Consider the following 22,974-nt stretch of genomic DNA (forward strand, 5'->3'; position numbering starts at 1 on the left):
TTGGTGCAGTTAGTTATCTGTGAGACTGGTACCCACAGAAATGATTTATGATTTAGAATTTAATGATTTTGGTGCAGTTAGTTATCTGTGAGACTGGTACCCACAGAAATGATTTATGATTTAGAATTTAATGATTTTGGTGCAGTTAGTTATCTGTGAGACTGGTACCCACAGAAATGATTTATGATTTAGAATTTAATGATTTTGGTGCAGTTAGTTATCTGTGAGACTGGTACCCACAGATATGATTTATGATTTAGAATTTAATGATTTTGGTGCAGTTAGTTATCTGTGAGACTGGTACCCACAGCCACCCCATTTATGATTTTGGTGCAGTTATCTGTGAGATTCTGACCCACAATCAACCCCATTTAATAATTCTGGTGCAGAGTTATCTGTGAGATTGTAACCCACAATCACCCCATTTAATGAGTTCATTTTGGTGCAGTTATCTGTGAGATTCTGACCCACAGCCACCCTGTTTAATGAGTTCATTTTGGCACAGAGTTATCTGTGAGTTTGTGAACCACAATCATCCTGTTTAATTAGTTGGTTTTAGTGCTGTTGTAGATGAGTAATGCAACAGTGCATTCTGATAAGGTTTTAATAAACCTTTTACATTTTTGGAAGTGAGTGTTATTTCTCACAGGTGCAGTTATCTGTGAGCCTGTAACCCACAAAGCAATACCATTTAATGAGTTTTAAAGCAGAGTTATCTGTGAGATTATAACCCACAGCCACCCCAATTAATGAGTTTGGTGCAGTTATCTGTGAGATTGTAACCCACAAAGCCATCCCAATTAATGAGTTTGGTGCAGTTATCTGTGAGATTGTAACCTACAGAGCCACACCATTTAATAAATTTGGTGCAGAGTGATCTGTGAGCCTGTAACCCTCATCCACCCCATTTAATGAGTTGTTTTTGTCCTGCCTGCTGACCTGTGGATGGAGCTGAATTAATTCTGGAAGCCAAGGCAGCAGCTACAAATTCATCCTGCAGGAGTCTGGGGCAAAACTGGGAATTAGCAAATGGTCACTGACAGCCCTGCAGAGGTTTCTGCTCCAGTGTCTGTCAGGAGAGAGGGAATAACTGCTCCAGGCCCAGGATCATACATCCATCTCTCCTGCCAAGGTCAGGAGTGATGCTGCAGGGATCCTGTCATGGATTGCTGCCCTGCTCCCTCCTTCCTTGGATCCCCTGGTAGATCCTTCCTCCATCCTCTGTTTGGCACAGTCAGACATGAACCTGCCACACTCCTGTGCCCAGAGACAAAGGAGCTCTAAATAAGCTGCCTCCTCTATCAGGAGGAGATTGAGCATCCAAAGTGCTTTTCTTTTCCAAAGGACTTTGCAAGTTCTCCCTAAGCTGCTGTGACGTCACACAATGCACCAACAAAGGATTTCTGACCCGGGCAAAGCAAGCTGTGATCCCCTGCCCAAATTTAAGGCAGAATCTTTGGATACCCCGATGCTTTGTCAGCTCAAGCTGCCAGGAGTGGCTCGGTCTCACTGATCCTGGGTTTAGGACTCAGTGAGCTCCCTGACCCCTAAATGGGGCGACAAAATTGGGAATGGGGTGACATTGCAGTTCTGTCACCCCAACACCGCAGCACTGCCCTGTGCCCTGTGCTGCAGCTCTGGGAACTTTTCCCAGCTGGGCTGGGGAGGAGAGCTGGGCTGAGACAGGCCCGGGCTTACCTTGCAGCAGGAGCAGCGGCACGGTGAGCAGCGCGCCGGGCACGCTCATGCTGGGCTGGGCTGGGCTGGGCTGGGCTCGGCTGAGCTGGGCTTGGCTGAGATGAGCTGGGCTTGGCTGGGCTGAGATGAGCTGAGCTGGGCTCGGCTGAGATGAGCTGGGCTGAGCTGGGCTGAGCTGAGCTTGGCTTGGCTGAGCTGGGCTGAGCTGAGCTGAGATGAGCTGGGCTCGGCTGAGATGAGCTGGGCTGAGCTGAGCTGGGCTTGGCTGAGCTTGGCTGGGCTGAGCTGGGCTTGGATGAGGTGGGCTGAGCTGGGCTTGGCTGAGCTGAGCTTGGCTGGGCTCGGCTGAGATGAGCTGAGCTGGGCTCGGCTGAGATGAGCTGAGCTGGGCTGAGCTGGGCTCGGCTGAGCTGAGCTTGGCTGGGTTCGGCTGAGATGAGCTGAGCTGGGCTCGGCTGAGATGAGCTGAGCTGAGCTGGGCTGAGCCGGGCTCGGCTGAGCTGAGCTCGGCTGGGCTCAGCTTCCTCTCTGCGGGGCTGCCGCTGTCCCCGCTCCCTTTTCAGCACATCCACCGTGACTTCATCAGCGCCGGGGTCGCTGTCCCTTCCCTCTGCCCCAGCCCGGGTTTCCTCTCTGGTGGCTGCTGTGACATCGGTGACCGCACGGTCCCCCGCAGGAACTGGTGGGCGACAGCAGCGGGGACTCCCGAGCTCAGAGCAGCCCCCAAAGCGGGACACGGGCTCAGCTCGGGGGGATCGCGGGCAGGGGGAAGGGAAAAGGTCGGGGAAGCGTGGGGTGGGGTGTCCCTGCTGCTGCGGTGGCCCGGGATGTCATTGCCCAGGCCAGGAAGGCAGCGGTGGCTGCGGCAAGGCTGCTTGAAACCCATTTCAAATCTTAGATTAAAAAAATGTCACTCGTGGATGTGGCAAGGCAGCTTAAAACCCATTTTAAGTGCCTGAATTATAAAAATGACACTTGTGGGTGTGGCAAGGATGCCTAAAAACCCATTTTAAATGACTGGATTTTAAAAAAAATGTCACTCGTGGATGTGGCAAGGCTGCTTGAAAATGCATTTTAAATCTTTGGATTAAAAATGTCACTCGTGGAAGTTTGCAAGGCTGCTTAAAACCCATTTTTAAATGCCTGAATTATAAAAATGTCACTCGTGGATGTGGCAAGGCAGTTCAACACCCATTTTAAATGCCTGGATTATAAAAATTACACTTGTGGATGTGGCAAGGATGCCTAAAAACCCATTTTAAATGACTGGATTGAAAAAATGTCACTCGTGGATGTGGCAAGGGTGCTTGAAAATGCATTTCAAATCCTTGGATTAAAAAAATGTCACTTGTGGATGTGGCAAGGGTGCTTGAAAATGCATTTTAAATCTTTGGATTAAAAATGTCACTCGTGGAAGTTTGCAAGGCTGCTTAAAACCCATTTTTAAAATGCCTGAATTATAAAAATGACACTTGTGGATGTGGCAAGGATGCCTAAAAACCCATTTTAAATGCCCGGATTAAAAAATGTCACTCGTGGATGTGGCAAGGCAGTTCAACACCCATTTTAAATGCCTGGATTATAAAAATTACACTTGTGGAAGGGGCAAAGCTGCTTGAAAACCTGTTTTGAATGGCTGGACTAAAAAATGTCACTTGTGGAAGTGGCAAGGCTGCTTTAAAAACCCATTTAAAATCTTGGATTATAAAAATGTCACTCATGGATGTGGCAAGGCTGCTTGAAAACCAATTTAAAATGTCTGGACTAAAAAATGTCACTCGTGGATGTGGCAAGGCTGCCTAAAAACCCATTTTAAATGCTTGGACTAAAAAGAAAAAGTCACTTTTGTGGCACTGTGGTGTTGCCAGGAGGTTTTGGGCTGGCTGTGCCTGCGGGGATGCTGCAGGAGCAGCAGTGGAAAAAGGAATTGCTGCCTGTGGTTGTGGCAGGAGGTGCTGGGAGGAGGGATGGGGACACCAGCAGGTGCCAGGGGACAAAATTTGGGTTTCCTCCTGCAGGTCTGATGATTGCAGCCTGTGTGATAACATCACATTTATCTCATGGTTTGTGATTCCCAAAAAGAATTTTTGGCAGATCCTCTTCTGGCCATCCTTTGCAACTGCTCAAAATTTGGTGTGGACAACCATGACAGTCAAAATAAACGGAATTTAATTAGATATTTATTGTTTAAAACCTGTGTGTGCTTGAACGAAGTGGAGAAAATGAATTATGAACACATGGTGTGTTTTATTCCTGGTTTATTAGGACCTGTTTCCATGAAACTTTCAGGTGATCACTCAGTGGGTATTGGGTTGATAAAATCTCCTTTTGTGTTCATCATCATGAATCAATTTTACCAGAAAACAGAGCTGAAAGTTATGAATTTAAAACAGCTGGGTTGAAAGATAAAAAAAAATTAAAATCCAGATTAAGAAAGATGTGTTGGAAAAGTGAGTTTGGTTTGAAAGTTGTGTTGTTCCACCCGAGAGGGAAATAACTCCGGGGAAAATCTGAATTCAGAGGGAAAACCCCATCCCCGGGCACGGCGAACCGGAGTCGGGAGAATTTTGTGCCATCTGCTGTCAAGTGAGTGAATTTCAGCCTCAGAAAAAAAGAAAAACGCAGCTCAAAATCCCACCACGCTCCGGAGGAAATCTGAAATAGGAAGGGTGCCTGGCATCTTTATTAAATCACCTTCGAGATATTTGTGTCGGACTTTTCAGAGTTCCGTTTAATGTGAGAAGCAAATTCAAACGCAGTGGTTGTTTTATCGGTTGTTAGCACTCAAAACTGAGATTAAAAACAACCACCCACCCCCCCCCCCCCCGGCCTGCCCCACCCCCAAAATAAAAAAATACAGATGTCACAGGTAATTACAGCTTTTTTTTTGGCAATACAATTATTGGGTTTTTAAAACAGCAAACATTTTTTTTTTCTCAAATAAATACAATCTGCTCACGCTAAATAAAAAATAAAATCCATAATAAACAGAATGATACAACAGGTTGAAAATGAAACGAAAGAAAACCGAAAGAAAAAGGAGCTGTTGGTAACATCAAGTCTGAAGAGATGTCATGGAGAGAAAGTTCGGAAAATACATTTTAAGGGGAAATAATGAAGGAACTGGCTGAGTATTTTCTGTTGTGGGTTATGAAGAGTCCCTGGGGGATGAATTTGAGGAAGTGGGGAGCAGCAAGAAGTGATTTAGAGCCTTTGCAGCCAACCTGTTAATTAACAGCCACTGTTAATTGCATTTTTGTTCAGTGACACCATCCCGGCACTCTGCTCCCCCATCCCTCCTACTTCTGATTTCCAAATCATTTCCTCTGTGCCTCTTTCGAAAGGAATTAAACCAAACCACAAACCAAAGCCATTATTTGGGGATAAAAACGATCACTCTTTAAATTCACTACAATTTCAGAGTCCCCTGGCCTGAGCCAGCTTCTGTCTGAAACTGCTGCGTGGAGTGAAAAGGGAAATACCAATTTTTACTGAAATTATCACGGTCTGGATCCTCATTTTGCATAAACAAGCAAAGCTCTGTTGATTTGAGTGTAATGTCAATTTAATTCTTGTTTTTTTCTAAGCCATATATTGCAAATGATAAAAATTAACTATTTATTCTTGGCAGGTTTGCAGCTTTTTTTTTTCCTTAATTGTGGAGAGAAGGGAAAACCTGGGAAGTGCTGTTAGAATAAAACTTGGGATCTGATGCAGCTCACAGTGAAGGAAAAGATTTTGGAGAGCTCAAGTTGAATGTTCTGGGACAAAGCACTGGTGAGACATTAAATCCACATTAATGAGCATTAAATCCACATTAATGGGGTGAAAGTGAAGCAGCAATTTTCGTCTTCTTAACCTCTCAATTATAAATTTAAAAGGAACAACATTTTTTCTCTTTTTTTTTCCACCCAAAAAGCCTTTTCAACACGAGACTGCTTAACACAAAACCCCCAAGGAAACTCAAAATGCTGAAGAAAATAAGATTTTTCTCCCTGTGATTCCTGACACCTAATTCGAGACAAGACTACAATTGTCAAAATATTTCCCAAACATCCAAAAATATATATATTTTTTTAAAGAAGAGTATTTGAACATCTACCTCCTCAAGCAGAACACTTTTTTCTCTATTACTATATCAAAGAGCAGCTGACACCACTCAAATTGTGCATTCAGCTTTTGCTCCCTCTCTGTTTCGTGCCCCTAAAATCTCCTTTTAATGTCACTCAACTCCAGCAGGATCTGAGCAATAAATATTAGAATACAATAATATTTCCTGCCCCAATTTACACCTCGCTGGCATGAAACAAAAAATCTGGAGAATTCACACACCTCAGCAAACAAAAATTTTTTTTTTTGTGTGATTGTCAAGTATTTAATTATTTTTTTTTTTTTGCATGGATGAAAACAAGCCAGAAATGCTCCTCAGAATGTCTGCACACAGCCAAAAATAATTTAACTGCCAATTAAAAATAAACCTGACAGCAATAAAACCTCACAGGAACGGGATTTTTTTTTTCCCTTGCCCTGTCCTAAATGTTCTCCCTGACTTTTCAGTTCCATCCCTGCTGTAACAAAGCACTTACGAGTGGCCTAAGGGGTGTTACACAGTCCTGAAAGTAGAAATAATGGAATATTTATCCTGTGGATGGTGGGAATAGCTGGGATGTTGGCCAGGCTCTGAGCATGGACAGGACGGGCAGCTGCAACCTGAGCTCAGCCCTCTGGGGTTGCTCCAGCACAATTGTTTCTCCTTTTTTTGGGGTTTGTTCCATTCCAATTATTTCTCCTTTTTTTGGGGGTTTGTTCAGCCTAATTGTTTTTCTTTTTTTGGGGTTTCCTCCATCCCAATTTGTTCTCTTTTTTGGGGGTTTCCTCCATCCCAATTTTTTCTCCTTTTTTGGGGTTTCCTCCATCCCAATTGGTTCTCTTTTTTGGGGGTTTCCTCCATCCCAATTATTTCTCCTTTTTTTTGGGGTTTCCTCCATCCCAATTATTTCCTTTTTTGGGGATTTGTTCCATCCCAATTGTTTCTCTTTTGGGGTTTCCTCCATCCCAATTGTTTCTCCTCTTTTGGGGCTTGTTACATCCCAATTATTTCTCCTTTTTTTGGGGGTTTCCTCCATCCCAATTACTTCTCCTTTTTGGGGTTTGTTCCATCCCAATTATTTCTCTTTTTTGGGGGTTTGCTCCAGCCCAGGTGTTTCTCCTCTTTAGGGAAGCTGGAACTGCAGTTCACCTGTAACTGATGTGAAATTCAGAATTTTCCTAAATACCAACCAATCTCTGCCCAACACCCAGCACATTCTGAGCACTCCCACCTCTGTCTGCTCAGAGGAGAGGGAGGAACAACCTGGGGCAGCCTGCAGAGGCAACGCTGGACTCAATTCCAGCCTGGGGGAAGGAAACAAAACCCTTTTATTTTTCTGGAAGCTGCTGAGGCTTTGGGGGCTGGCAGTGGAGCAAGCACGAAGTGCTGAACAAGGCTGCAGACACTTTGCAAAAACAGCAGTGAGAAAACACCCCCAGCACCCTGCCTGACACAGGGCTCCTTGTCCCTGCAGTGGCAGTGAAAGTGTCACCAGAGCTCCTTCAAGGTGAGGAAACCAACCCTGAGCTGTGCAAGAGCCTCAAGCTGTACTTTAATATTTTTTCCCCCCCTCAAATCAGCCCGTTTTGTTGTAAATGAGGCTGTGGGCAGGGCTGTGGCTGTGTGAGATGTGCTTGGAGGGAGCGGCGGGGCAGACGAGGAGGGTTTTTTCCTGCTGGCAATAAAACACAAGGAGGAAGAAGAGGCGTTCTCCAGCGCTGGGAAGGGCTGGCCTTGCTGGCTTCTCCCTACTCCTGCAGGAGGGTTTCTCTCCAGTTAAAGCCTCCCGTCGGTCCGTGGGTGAGAGGGAGGATGGGAGGGTCTGTGAGCTGCCACACACCAGTGTCCCCCAGTTCTTCACAGGAGCAGAAGCCCAGGTAGGGAATCTGTGAGGAGAGAGGTGGGAATTCAGGCAAAAAGCAGGGATTGAGCTGGGCAGTCCCCAGGGGTGAAGCCCTGCTGTGCCACTCCAAGATTTCACCCTTTTTTCTCTCTTTCCCTCTCCCAAAGTCCGTTTTCAGATGGTGATTGACAGACTGTGCACCACTGCCTGTGCAAAAACACTGGGAAAAAAACCAAGATGATGCCCTTGGAATGTGGGTTTAAAAATGTAGTTTTGAATGGAATGTAGTTTTAAGAATGAAGTTTTAAAAATACAGTTTTGAATGGAATGTAGGTTTAAGAATTCAGTTTTAAAAACGTAATTTTGAATGGAATGTTGTTTTGAATGGAATGTAGGTTTAAACAGGGACCAGCTCAAAGCAAATGTGGTCCCAAACCAGCACAGCTTTGGGGGAAATGTGGATGTTCCTGCAGCTCAGGGGTTCCCAGATGAGCCCGGAATACCCCAGGGAGCTGCAGAGGGCAGGAAAGGAGAGGAAATAAAAACCTGTTATAATTTCCAGCCTTTTGGTGGTTAACATCTCTTTAGATGAGCAGGGGAAGTGCTGTAGGGCTGAAGTGCCTGGCTGGCTGTGCTGGAGGGGTTTGGGGCTCTCTGCACAGCCCCTGGTACCCACAAAGCCCTAAAGAGTCCCTGCAAACCCATCTCAAGAGGGCACCTGATCCCACAAAGCACAAACTGTCCCTGAAAACCCATCTTAGATGGACACCTGACCCCACAAAACACCAAACCCAGGTGAGCATCTGACCCCACAAAGCACAAGCAGTCCCTGCATACCCATTTTAGGTGGACATCTGACCCCACAAACCCAAAACAGTTTCTGCAAACCCATCTCAGGTGGGCATCTGATCCCATAAAGCACAAAGAGTCCCTGCAAACCCACCTCAGGAGGGCATCTGACCCCATAAAGCCCAAAAGAGACCCTGCAAACCCATCTCAGGTAGGCATCTGACCCCACAAGGCACAAATAGTCCCTGCAAACCCATTTTAGATGGACACCTGACCCCACAAAGCACCAAAGAGTCTCTCTACAAACCCATCTTAAATGGGCATCTGACCCTACAAAGCACCAAACTCAAGTCTGTGACCCCACATTCTGCCCCAGCCCCTCAAACCCTTCTCCCTCACCCTCCTGACTCCTGAAATGAGTGAAACTCAGCCCAAACCCTGCTCCAGCAGATTTCCAGCTGCTTTTGTCTCCGCAGAGCCAGGGCCCTGCTCCTGCTGGCCGTTACCTTTCGGACCATCTGTACAAAATCCTTGGAGTTCTGGGGTGACAGCCCCTGGAGCTGGCAGGTGCAGGCCTCCAGGGAGGAGGCATGAGCCACGATCAGGATGTTGTTTCCTGAAATAAAATGAGAAACGCAGCCTGAGGAGGGAGCTAAAGGCAGGTTGAGGGGCTGGTGCCCCAGATCAAGCAGCCTTTTAAAACACTTTATAACAACACATCAAACTGAGAATTGTCACGTTTGTATTTTCTGAAAAATCCCTTTGCCCAGGATTTTCCTCCTGGGAAGATGAGATGCCTCAGAGAAAAAGGAAAACAATTCTTATCTCATTTGCTTCTCCTGTGTTGTGCTGCTTTGGAATGTGGTTGGAGATTGTTTACCAACGAGTGATTGTTTCATTGGTTCCATGTGAATTGTTTTGACTCATTGGCCAATCTGTGTTCGAACTCTGGAGAGTCATGAGTTTTTATTATTATCTTTTCAGCCTTCTGTAAGTATCCTTTCTGCATTCTTTAGTATAATTTAGTGTAGCATTCTTTAATATAATATAGATAATAAAATAATAAATTAGCCTTCTGAGAAATGGAGTCAGAGTCATCATTCCTTCCTGCCATGGGGCACCCCACAAATACAATAGTGAATGAAGGGGAAAATAAGATTTGTTAACATGTTTAGAGCATTTCTCAATTTTCAGGGTAGTGGTTAACTCACTCCTACTTGGTTTGAAAATGCTTTCTGGAAAAAAACAAGAATTCCAGTGAGATTTCAGCTGGGTTGGGAAGCAGATGCTTTTTGCCTACGCAAAAATTAATTCCTATTACAACAAACACTTTAATTTCACTTGCTGGCTTTGCACAGTGGCAGCTTTGCATTTCCATTTCCGAGATCCTTCACAAGCAATGCCCCACTGTGCTTTTGAGTTTTGTGTGCAAACCATTAAAATCAAAGCTTAGAAGGCAGAGACAGGTCAGTGAGAGGAAATCAGTGAAAACACCAGAATTTAGGGATTCTCAGAATGTTGTGGATCAACAACGACAGCTAGGGATTAAAAAAAAAAAAAATTCAGTATTGTGTTTGGAGAAATGTTCGAAGGTTTTTAAGGGAATATAATTTGGAGGAGCTCAGACAGGGGAGGGAAAATGTCCCATGTAGTGCTGGGAACACACAGCAGAGGGCAAATAATCCATTTATTCCCTTGGGAATAAATTCCCATCACTCCAATATGTCGGGATCCCTAAAATAATTCTGCTATTTGACTTTATGGCCCTTTCTTGTAAGGTGATGTATCTGAAAAATAATTCATTTATTCCCTTTGGAATAAATTCTCATTATTCCAATGGGTCGGGATCCCTAAAATAATTCTGCTATTTGACTTTATGGCCCTTTCTTGTAAGGTGATGTATCTGAAATACATCTGTAATAATTATTATTATAAATAAATATATGTATTCCCCTGGGAATAAATTCCCATCATTCCAGTGGGATGCCTAAAATAATTCTGCTATTTGACTTTATGGCCCTTTCTTGTAAGGTGATGTATCTGAAAAATAATTCATTTATTCCCTTTGGAATAAATTCTCATTATTCCAATGGGTCGGGATCCCTAAAATAATTCTGCTATTTGACTTTATGGCCCTTTCTTGTAAGGTGATGTATCTGAAATACATCTGTAATAATTATTATTATAAATAAATATATGTATTCCCCTGGGAATAAATTCCCATCATTCCAGTGGGATGCCTAAAATAATTCTGCTATTTGACTTTATGGCCCTTTCTTGTAAGGTGATGTGTCTGAAAAATAATTCATTTACTTCCTTGGGAATAAATTCCCATCATTCCAATGGGTCGGGATCCCTAAAATAATTCTGCTATTTAACTTTCTGGCCCTTTCCTGTAAGAAGAGTTTATCTGAAATTAAAGCTCAGGACTTTCTGATGCTTCAGAGAGAGGATGAGAGATTCCGGGGTGGGAATTCATCCCCTCAGAGGACAGATTGCAGGAATATTGGAACTGCCATCCCCTCTGCAGCACTCACCTTTGCCTTTACATTCACTGATGATTTCCTTCGTTACTTGGTAGCTTCTGCTGATGTAGGAGTCGTAAGACTCAGAAACCACCAACTTGCTGACGGGAATATGAGGTCTGGGAGGAGAAAACACAGCCAGGGAATATTGTAAAAATAAAGAATTCTAACTGCAGGGTCTGGGAGGAGAAAAACACAGCCAGGGAATTGTACAAATAAAGAATTCTAACTAACTGCAAGGTCCGTGCAACCTCCGGGATCAGGAGGAACTGCCAGTGATGTGGGAAATTTGGTTTATAATAAGCCAAAATTTATTCTATACATATACTTTAAATATATAATTATATTTATATAATTTCTATATAAATATTGAGAATTATATTTATGCATTTCATATAGAGCATATATATTTTCTATATATGTTTATATAATTTATATATAAATATAAAAAATAATATGTATTAGATAATATATTTATCTATATATTTCATATAATATATATTTTAGAATTTTCATATCACATATATATATATTCTATATATATATAAAATATAGAATGTTCAGGTAGGTCATATATATATTTTATATATATTTATATATACATATACACACATATATACATATATATATACACATAGAAATATACATAAATATACCTATACACTTACATATAAACTAGTATATATATATTTATATTTTTAATATATATATATCTATTTTAATATATATATATACATATATATTATATATATAATATAGAATGTTCAGGTAGATCATATATATATTTTATATATATATATATTTATAGATATTATTTCATGTATACATACATTTACCTATACACATACATATATACATACATATATATATTTATATATATTTTAAATCTATCAATCTATCTATCTATCTGTGTTTTAATATATATACACAGACACATATATATTCTATATATAAAATATAGAATTTTCAGGTCATATACATAATATATATATTTATAGATATTATTTAATATATATATACACATATATACATATAGATAACTATACACATACATATAAAAATTATATATATATATATTTAAAAATATTAATATGTATACATATACACACACATGTATATATATATAAAATTTAAAAAAAATATTTTAAAAAAATATATATTTATCTATAATTTTCAGGCCTGCAGGAGCCCCAGCCCCTGTGGTACCTGTAGGTTGTGTCCACGCTCAGCGTGGCTGCAGCCAGGTCTGCGGGCGGGATCCAGGCGGGCAGCGAGCTCCCCGACACCCACTTGGTCCACTCGAACAGGCCCGGCTCCACCCGGATCTTCAGCGTGTTCTCCTGCTGCATGCCTGGCAAACGGAGAGAATTCTATGGGAGAATGCCCTAGAACTGATTTGTAAATAAGTAAAAAATTATTAATTATGAAAAATAAAAATAATTAAATTTATTTCATGGTCCGCTTGAACAGGCCTGGCTCCACCTGCATCTTCAGCATGTTTTCCTGCTGCATGCCTGGAAACAGTGACAGGATTTGGAGAGAATGCCCTGGAATTGATTTGTAAATAAGTAAAAAAAAAATTCATTATAAAAATGAAAAATAATTATTTCATGTATATGGTCTGCTCAAACAGGCCCGGCTCCACCCGGATCTTCAGCGTGTTCTCCTGCTGCATGCCTGGGAAATGGAGAGAATTCTATGAGAGAATGCCCTAGAACTGATTTGTAAATAATTAAAACATTATTCATCATAAAAATGAAAAAAATAATTATTTCATGTGTATGGTCCACTCAAACAGGCCTGGCTCCACCTGGATCTTCAGCGTGTTCTCCTGCTGCATGACTGGAAACAGTGACAGAATTCTGAGAGAACCCAGCCCGTCCCCTGTGCTCTCACCTTTCAGGATGTCTTAAGAACCCACCCTGTGCTCTCACCTTTCAGGATGCTGTAAGAACCCAGCCTGTGCTCTCACCTGTCAGGATGTTTTAGGAACCCAGCCTTCCCCTGTGCTCTCCCCTTTCAGGATGTTGTAGGAACCCAGCCTGAACCCTGTGCTCTCACCTTTCAGGATGTTTTAAGAACCCAGCCTGAACCCTGTGCTCTCCCCTTTCAGGATGTTGTAGGAACCCAGCCTTCCCCTGTGCTCTCACCTTTCAGGATGTTGTAGGAACCCAGCCTTCCCCTGTGCTCTCCCCTTTCAGGATGTTGTAGGAACCCAGCCTGAACCCTGTGCTCTCACCTTTCAGGATGTTGTAGGAACCCAGCCTTCCCCTGTGCTCTCCCCTGTCAGGATGTTGTAGGAACCCAGCCTGAACCCTGTGCTCTCACCTTTCAGGATGTTGTAGGAACCCAGCCTTCCCCTGTGCTCTCCCCTTTCAGGATGTTGTAGGAACCCAGCCTGAACCCTGTGCTCTCACCTTTCAGGATGTTGTAGGAACCCAGCCTTCCCCTGTGCTCTCACCTTTCAGGATGTTGTAGGAACCCAGCCTTCCCCTGTGCTCTCCCCTGTCAGGATGTTGTAGGAACCCAGCCTTCCCCTGTGCTCTCACCTTTCAGGATGTTGTAGGAACCCAGCCTTCCCCTGTGCTCTCCCCTGTCAGGATGTTGTAGGAACCCAGCCTTCCCCTGTGCTCTCACCTTTCAGGATGTTTTAAGAACCCAGCCTGAACCCTGTGCTCTCCCCTTTCAGGATGTTGTAGGAACCCAGCCTTCCCCTGTGCTCTCACCTTTCAGGATGTTGTAGGAACCCAGCCTGAGCCCTGTGCTCTCACCTTTCAGGATGTTGTGGGCTGTCTGCACGCAGCGCAGCGACGGCGAGCTGTAGATGTAGTCTACAATGGTGTTGGTTTCTAGCAAGGCTTCACCTGCAAGAAAGTTCTGATTTTTGTCAGTAAATCCAGGTGAAAGGCACTGCAAGGAGCTGCTTCTCGTGGGTCTGGCCAAAGAAGCAGCCAGAAAAATTGTAAGGTCTTGGGTTTAATTTAATTTCACTTTTAAGTCATAAATCAAATGATTGAACACAACTCAAACCCAGCTGAATTCAATGGGCTGGAGTCTCTGCTAGCATAAATCTCATTACACAGCTGGGAGACCACTGCCAACGGGGTGAGAATCACCTCCACTGCCAGGCTTGTTAGTGTGTTCATATCAGGGGTTTTAAAATTCCTGCATCAGGGTTTTAATATTCCTGAATCAGGGTTTTAATATTCCTGCATCAAGGTTTAAATATTCCTGTGTCAGGGTATTAATATTACTGTATCAGGGTTTTAAAATTCCTACATCAGGCTTTCAAAATTCCTGAATCAGGGTTTTTAATATTCCTGCATCAGGATTTTAATGTTCCCGTTTCAGAGTTTTTAATATTCCTATGTCAGCATTTTAATATTCCTGTATCAGGGTTTTAATAGTCCTGTATCAGGGTTTTTAATATTCCTATGTCAGGGTTTTAATACTCCTGTGTTAGGGTTTTTAATATTCCTGTATCAGGGTTTTAATATTCCTGAATCAGGGTTTTAATATTTATATATCAGCGTTTTAATATTCCTGTATCAGGGTTTTAATATTCCTGTATTAGGGTTTTTAATATTCCTGTATCAGGGTTTTTAATGTTCCTGCAGATCAAAGGAGAGCAGGGATCTGCTCAGGCTTCCACTGAGCAGCAGCCACATTTTCCTTCTGGAAAAGGCGTGGCAGCAAGGAGGGGACACTCACCCTGAGAGTGGCTGTCACCACGGCAGGCTGACCCAGAAATGCCTTGGGAGCAGAGGGGACACTGAGGAGAGGGACATCTGCCAGCCCCGTGTCACAGGAGCTGCTCAGGGGCTTGGGTCATCACAGGAATGCTGTGGAGGTCCCACGGTGCCACCACAGCTGCAGCCGTGTCCCTGGAGCCTTGAATGCCATGGCAAAGTGTGTCCCCAGACCCCCTCAGTGCCACCAGCAAAACGTGTCCTTGGACCCCTTTAATGCCACACAAGGTGTGTCCTTGGAACCTTTTAATGGCACATAAAATGTGTCCTTGGACCCCTTTAATGCCACACAAGGTGTGTCCTTGGAACCTTTTAATGGCACATAAAATGTGTCCTTGGACCCCTTTAATGCCACACAAGGTGTGGCATCAAACCCTTTTAATGCCACACATAAGTGTGTCCTTGGAACCTTTTAATGGCATATAAAGTGTGTCCTCAGACCCCTTTAATGCCACAAAGTGTGTCCTCAGACCCTTGTAATGCCACACAAAGTGTGTCCTTGGACCCGCTTATGCCACCAGCACAGTGTATCCTAAGATCCCCCAAATGCCACCAGGAAAATGTGTCCTTGGAACCTTTTAATGCCACATAAAATGTGTCCTTGGAACCTTTTAATGCCACATAAAGTGTGCCCTCAAACCCTTTTAATGCCACACAAATTGTGTCCTTGGACCCCTTTAATGCCACACAAAATGTGTCCTTGGACCTTTTTAATGCCACCACTGATGTGTGTCCTCAAACCTCTTTAATGCCACATGAAGTGTGTCCTTGTCCCCTGAATGCCACCAGCAAAGTATCCCTGGAGCTCTTAATGCCACCCTAAGTGTGTCCTTGTCCCTGAGTGCCATCAGCAGTGTCCTTGGAGCTCTTAATGCCACCCTCAGTGTGTCCCTGTCCCCCAAATGGCACCAGCAAAGTGTGCTGTGACACTCCCAGGGTCCCTTCTGTCCTGTGCAGACTGCAAACCCCGCTGCCATGTGGAGCCTGAGCATCCTCCTGCTGCTGCACTCTGATTTATCTGTGTTCAAAAAGGCAGGATAATTTTAGCTGCCCCACTTTGGATGTGACCAGCAAGGAGTGCTCGGAAGGATCTGAGTTGGAAATGCTCAGAGCTCGTGTCTGAGGGGCTGGGCTCCCTCATCACAGCTCTCAAGATGTGCTCCTGGCAAAGGATTTTCTGTCTGTGCACAAACCAGCAGGCTCAGGAGGCAGGGGTGAGGATGGGAGAACACTGGAAATGATTTGTGACAATATAAAGCCAGGCAGACTGATAAAAGGATACTGGTGTGGCAAACTGGGTGAAAAAAGCAGATTTTGCAGGAGGTGACAGCCACACTGCTGCACTGCTCCACAACGTGGATAATAACAAAATCTTCCCAAGGCACCCATCCTTTGATGGCTCTCATCTCCCCCAGTCCTACATCTCTGCTTTGCCTTCTCCTCAGCAGCTGAAGGAATGAGGTTTCCTTTGGAAGAGGGAAATTGCTGGGGAAGGTGAAGGGACTTTGCAAAGCTCCTTGAAAGATTTAAATCCCCTTAGCTCAGGGCATCCAATCCATTTTTTCTGCCTTGCACATTTCCTTTCTCTGATGGGGAGGAAGATAATGGGAGAAAGTGGGAGGAAGAGAATGAACCTTCCTGGGCAAGATCTTCATGGAACCATGGAATTATTTGGGTTCAAAAAACCAAAACCTCCCTGGGCAGGGACATCTTCCACTAAACCAGGTTGCTCCAAAGCCATGGAATCATTTGGGATGGAAAAAAAAACCCCCAAAAAACCCTGGACAGGGACACCTTCCACAACTCCAGGTTGCTCCAAACCCATGGAATCATTTGGGATGGAAAAAAAAACCCCAAAAAACCCCTGGACAGGGACACCTTCCACAACCCCAGGTTGCTCCAAACCCATGGAATCATTTGGGATGGAAAAAAACAAAAAACCCTGGACAGGGACACCTTCCACAACCCCAGGTTGCTCCAAACCCATGGAATCATTTGGGATGGAAAAAAAAACCCCAAAAAACCCCTGGACAGGGACACCTTCCACAACCCCAGGTTGCTCCAAACCCATGGAATCATTTGGGTTAGAAAAATCAAAACCTCCCTGGGCAGAGACATCTTCCACTAAACCAGGTTGCTCCAAACCCATGGAATTATTTGGGATGGAAAAAAAACCCAAAAAACCCCTGGGCAGGAACATTTTCCACAACCCCAGCTTGCTCCAAACCCTGTCCAGCCTGGCCTTGGACACTCCCATGGATGCACAACCTGTGCCACACTCATAGGAACAATTCCTTCCCAAATCCCCCCCAGATCCCCCCTCCTTCAGCTGCAAGCTTGGCCTGCTGAGCAGCACTTACCCACAAGCCTGGCCTGCGTGCAGCCCAGCACGGTGATGGGAGCATCTTTTTCATAATCCCTGAAACCACCACTCCTCTGAGGTAAGTTGTGAGGCATATTCAGGTTACTGCGCATGTACCTGCCTGCAGGGAGAGGTGCCAAGCTGAAATTATTTCCCCAGGCAGAGGCAGGAACATCACACCTGATTTTCCCCTCTCCCCCCACCTCGGCTGTGCTGTGCAGGTCCTGCCTAAGCCTGGCTTGTGAGCAGTTTTTTTTTTTCCCCTTGTAAATCCATCAGGAATCTCACAAAAATTAAATTAAATACCTCTCACCAGCTCAAAATCAGCACAGAATGTTGCTAAGGTTCTAATTTTTTTTATTTTTATTTTTTGGGGCTGATTTCCCCAAGGGAATGTCATTTCTATCCCACAACAAACATTCCACTTTTACAGGAGGAGAGAACATCAGAGCTCTTCAGTCATAGTTTAGAATGAAGGGAGTTGTGAAATTATCCTTTCACTAAAGGTGGTTTTGAATACAGGAAAGACTTTTAGGACAGATTTCTGATCAGCTCTAAGCCAACAGAGCCTGAAGTTATAATTTGTTCAGTGGTATGAAACCCGAGCATAATACTGGGTTGAAAACAGCAATTTATGCCCCCAAAAACCACTCTGAGCAGTGTTATTTTCATTTAACAAGTCAATGGCTCCATTTCACGACAGCCAGCAGTGCAAAATTTTTCTCTGATGGCAGCAAATGTTTTCATTGAACACTGACTACCAACATCATGACTGCATTTTCTCCTTGGTGATGTAACTGCAGAGTGCAATCACTCCTGCAATATTTTCCCAAATATTGCCAAATGGAGTATTTCCTCCCTGGATGACTTGCTGCTGCAGGCTGCACAAAAATCATCATTTTGTGTTAAAACCCACAGCTTCCACCAGGCAGTGGCCACTTCTTCTTCCTCCATGAAATCCTGGGATACCCCCATATAACAATAAAAGCGAATAACAACGGGCAGAACACTTCAAAGTTCCAGCAGCAAAGGCTCCACTGTAACGTTACAGCCTATTTTTTATCCAATTTCCAAGTTGTTGTCTTTTATTCTAATTGGTTAGAATAAAACTAACTAAATTATTAGAATTAATTCTTTCTTGCCACTCAATTCATTGGTTAGAAGGTGTGTACGTGCTAAGACTCTCTCTTTACACAGGTGTTTACATTTTTTCTTTTTGGATTTCTTTGTTTTCACACATTCAAGCTGCCTTTTGACAAGAACAGATTGTTATGTAAACCCATTCTCATGGTTCTTTTCCATGGGAACTTAACAGGCTACCTGTAAATTCAGCTGAAATAGCAAGGCCTCATTTTATAATGTGGAAGAGGTTTTACAGTGACTTCTGGGAGCCAGAGAGGAGTTTGATAAGAGGATCCACGTTTACCCCTGAAAGAATTTCCTACCAAGGTCACTGACATAGAAACCAAGAGAGAAAGAAGGATAAATAAGAGAAACCTGCAACTGCCTGTTCCAATGAACACTTTGTTTGTCTCTCCTGACCAATGAGTAAACTGAAGAGTTTTGTAAGATTGTATAAAAAGCATCCATGCTGAAATAAAACCAGGTTTGAAACCTTCTGAAAATGGAGTGTTGCTTTGTGTTGTGACCATCTCAACTACGACATTGTAAGGCCTTTCTTCTGTAAGGTTTTACCTGTGTGCAACACCCCGGGCTCACCTTTGGCGTCGAAGCACTGGGACAGCCAGTACTTCCCAAAAACCACATCCATCCTCTCGCCGTGCCTGCAGACGAACAGGCAGCGCTTCTGAGGGCCCGGCTGGCTGCTGATCCTCAGGGGCTGCAAGGGAATGGATGCCTTCAGATGGAGCTTTTCTATTTTCCAGACTCTGTACATAACTCTGAGCTCCGTATCAAGTGTCAGCAGTTCTCCTCGCAGCTCAGGCACACAGAACAATCCTTTTCCAGCCCCAGAACCACTGCAGCTTCAGCCCCAAAAAAGACAAACAACAGGGAATGGAGGAGAGCAACCTGGGAGGGTGGGACTGCATCAGCTGGAGCTGGAACTGGACAATGAACCCAAAATGGAAATGGACCAAAACTTATAAAAGTGTGAAAACTTTTATCTCAGGGCCATCTTTGGTGTAGCCTTGGCCAGGCTCTTGTACAGCCCAAGGTGTGCCCTTTGAAATCCTTTTAATAAATCCCTGCTTTATTCCTTTAACTCTGCCCAGCCTCTGTTCCAGGCATCACAGTGACAGCAGGTTTGACCTTCAGCAGAGAGGAGAGGCACCTGAGCAAGCCACAGGAGCCAGCAGCAGGCTCCTCCTGCTTTGCCCTTGTGCAGACATCCCAGGGAAGGCTGTAGGATTTATTGTTTTATGGGTTTGTGGGGCTCTTTGGGAATTCATAATCCTGTACATTTATCTATACATGTAGTCCTGGTACATTCACATTTATTGTAGGTGGTGTAAAGCTGCTGAGGGGGGCACAGGATGGGGTCCTGCCACCCCAGCTGAAGAGGCAGTTTGGGGATGGGGTTGTGTCATTAAAAACTCTGTAACTTGTGCTGCAGGGAGTGAAAAGAGAAATATTTGGGGAAAATCTTTTCATTGGAAGCTTGTCCCTAACGATTTCTGGCTGAGGGGTCCCCACCTGCACGTTCTGGCAGATGATGGTGAGTGGCCCAGCGTCCCCTGGCCCTTGGTCCTCCTGCTGCCTTCTCTCCAGAGCTCCATCAGCAAAGGCTTGCAGGGATGGGCAAGACGTGGTGTTCAGAATGGAGTAGGACCTGCCAAAAATAGAAGAACACTGTGTTTGGGAATGCTCCTTGTGCTCAGGCTGCTCTCAGGATGTTTCTGTGGCCTGCAGGAGCCGGTGGTAATTACTGTTGTGATGTTATTTCATTATTATTGGGGTTTTAGTGCTGCCCTGAGAGCACCTTGCCAGGTGATGCACACACGTGAGGAGACCAATTCCACCTCCATGGGCTGTTTCCTTAGAAACAATTCACAGAACAATTCCCAACCTTTGGCTTGGGAGGCCCTCCCAACCCTGGAATATTCCCATGGACAGTGCAGGACCCTCCTGATGACCACAGGATGCTCACTTACATCACCTGGGGACCTGTCCATGTCACTGGCTGTGGATTTGTGCTCCCAAATTTGGGAATTAATGGCTGCAGGGAGTTTGCTCTCACCTTTCTAGCACAAGCTGTGGCTTCAGCAGAAACCTGGGGCCTCTCCCTGGGCAGTTTTCAGGGTTCCTGTGCCCAAAACAGCTTCTCTCCCTGGGCAGTTTTCAGGGTTCCTGTGCCCAAAACAGCTTCTCCCCCTGGCAGGGACTCAGCCCTGTTGCTCCTGCAGTTTTCACTGCTGCCTATTCCCCTTCCCACATGCTTGGGAATTTATTCCCCCCAGTGCTTCCAGTTCAGGGCAGCCAAAGGGGTTTAACAGACCCCACTCTCCCTGCAGAGCCCTGCCTAATGATGGTGGTCACAGAATAAAGCTCTTATTCCCACATATTCAAGGACTTTGGCCAAAATCTCGAGGACTCAAATGTGACAGGCAATTACAGAAGCTGCCTCGACCCTCTGCTGACTCAGTTACCTCTGCTTAGTCATTAAAAAAAAAAAAGAACATTATCAGGTAATGGATGTGGTCATTTACTTTGACAGGAAGAGCTGCCAGAGCTGGCACTTTTCAGTGCCTTAAATACAGCAGGAGCTGCTCCCTGATAGCAGCAGTTAGGATCAAATCTCACAGGGGTTTCACAGCTGGTAAAATAGCCCCGAGTGACTCTGCCAGTGGGACAAAAATAGGTCACCTGTGTGAGTTGTATGATTTAAAGGAGGAAAAACCCACTACGATGTTGGTCCTGATCTATGACCTGCTGGAATTAGGGTGCAAGGATGACACTGAGCTACTGGATTATTCCTGAGCTCCCAACAGGGGCTGGCCCTGCCCTGAGGAATTGTTCCCCACATTGTCCAAATGCTGGTGGAGCGTTGGAGTCAGCACTGATCCATCCTCAGTGACCCCAGAACGTGAATATCTCACTGTGAACAGACTCAATGTGAACAGAATCTCAGTTCTCACTTAGGACCCATCTCTATTTCTGCACAAAGTGAATTTCTCCCAGCTGTCAGCCTTTCCTCCTTTTAATTTAATCCCCTTCCTGCCTTGCCCATATAACATTTTTTAAGGACACTGGTCTGGAGAATACCAAGGATTTTTTGGTTACCCCAGTTCCCTCTGCCCCCAGGAGCTGCCACACAATTTCTGAGCCTTTCTTTCTCTCTGAGCCTTTTAATAAAGGCCACAAACGCTTCAGCATCTATTTATAGATGGCAGGATTTGCTGGGAATGGTGATGAGGAGAAGCAAACTCTCAGTGTGCCTGGAGAAGAGCCACCAGCCTGTCTCCAGAGCTGCTGGAAAACACAAACTGCTGAGGCTGCTCCAGCTTAGTCATCTCCTAAGGACAGGCCATTGTTTGGAGGCTTTTCCCCAAAAACCCTGACTCCATCTCCTGTCCTCTGGATGGTGCCTTGTCTCCCCTGCTCTGGCAGGGGTAAATGAGGGGGGGATGAGTGATTTCAGGACCAGCATTCTGTTTAATGAATTCCCACCAAAATCAAGAGGCATAACCTTATTTAAAAGATGAGGGCTGCATTCTCACTGAAGCCAAAAACAAGCTCCTAAAAATCTCGCTAAATAAACTAAGGAATATTCCTGATCCAAAGTCCTCCCCAGCAGGGAATTACGCATGGAAGATGTCTCTTCCCAAATTAACTCTCATATTTACACCTTGCTGATGGCAGGCCCAGCCCAGAGGTGCCTGCACAGCAGTGGCTCCAGCAGCCATCTGCTGCAGCTCCATCAGCCTGCGAGTCACAAAGAGCTGCTGCAACATCTCAGCTGCAAAATCACCTTGTCCTCTCACCCCACGCTAAGGGAGAGCATCTGCTGCTCCTTGGCTGATGGGATGAGGCTCTTGTGCCAGCTCCTTCCCCTCAGTGCCCTTCTCAGCATCCCTCCTCGCTGCCCCAGGTGAAATCCCAGCTGCTGCTGCTGCTGCCTTAAGTTTGAGCTTTTATATTTTATAGATTCTGGAAAATATAAAACCCACATATTTTCTGGATTCTGCCTTAGTGTGTGACTCTGAGCTTCATATCAAGTGTCAGCAGTTCTCCTCACAGCTCAGGCACACAGAACAATCCTTTTCCAGCCCCAGAACCGCTGCAGCTTCAGCCCCAAAAAAGACAAACAGCAGGGAATGGAGGAGAGCAACCTGGGAGGATGGGACTGCATCACCTGGAGCTGGAACTGGACAATGAACCCAATATGGAAATGGACCAAAACTTGTAAAATGTGAAAACTTGTGACTCAGGATCCATCTTTGTTGTAGGCTTGGCCAGGTTCCTGTACAGCCCAAGCTGTACCCTTTGAAACCCTTTAAATAAATCCCTGCTTTATTCCTTTAACTCTGCCCAGCCTCTGCTCCAAGGAGCCTCTCCAGGCATCCCTGAGCCCCTTTCTGCAGCTGTGGGAAGGGGAGGAGCAGCTTCACCTACCCATGGAACACCCAGGTGCCACATTCATCCGCCTTGGTGATGTAGTTCTCAGGCAGCAGCCCCGAGCAGCCAGTGGCCAGGGAAATGCCATAAATCCAGCCCTCACTCGTGCTGGTTTGCTCCACTGGGGACATGAAAATGAAATCCCCGGGGACCAGCTCCAGCTCGTCGTCGTTCTGGGGGGTGTAGGGGTAGATCACTTGCAGAGTCTGGGGGAGAAAAGCACAAAATATTAATGAATGCCACATCAAATGGACCCCCAGCAGGGTAATAATTAGCATAGACTCCAAGTATTACAGAAGGCTGAATAATAATCTTTTTTATGAAACCCGTTGTTCTTTTTT

At 44.8% G+C, this 22,974-nt stretch overlaps 1 protein-coding gene across 2 annotated transcripts in view; it reads right to left on the reverse strand.

Annotated features, from left to right (window-relative positions):
* Positions 1-4,561: 4,561 nt before the first annotated feature.
* The window catches only part of UBASH3B (ubiquitin associated and SH3 domain containing B), a 68,289-nt gene continuing 49,876 nt past the window's right edge, over positions 4,562-22,974 (reverse strand). For both annotated transcript variants that reach the window (XM_064397589.1, XM_064397590.1), the window contains exons 6-14: positions 22,631-22,839; positions 19,712-19,847; positions 18,776-18,896; positions 17,055-17,177; positions 13,717-13,809; positions 12,152-12,296; positions 10,958-11,064; positions 8,927-9,036; positions 4,562-7,674 (exon numbers count right to left, since the gene is read on the reverse strand). In XM_064397589.1, the coding sequence (XP_064253659.1) occupies positions 7,537-7,674; positions 8,927-9,036; positions 10,958-11,064; positions 12,152-12,296; positions 13,717-13,809; positions 17,055-17,177; positions 18,776-18,896; positions 19,712-19,847; positions 22,631-22,839 (1,182 nt within the window). In that variant the 3' untranslated portion in view covers positions 4,562-7,536. The remainder of the gene's footprint in view (positions 7,675-8,926; positions 9,037-10,957; positions 11,065-12,151; positions 12,297-13,716; positions 13,810-17,054; positions 17,178-18,775; positions 18,897-19,711; positions 19,848-22,630; positions 22,840-22,974) is intronic.

The sequence above is a fragment of the Passer domesticus genome, chromosome 23 (assembly GCF_036417665.1).
Source record: "Passer domesticus isolate bPasDom1 chromosome 23, bPasDom1.hap1, whole genome shotgun sequence".
In the NCBI taxonomy this organism is placed as follows: domain Eukaryota; kingdom Metazoa; phylum Chordata; class Aves; order Passeriformes; family Passeridae; genus Passer; species Passer domesticus.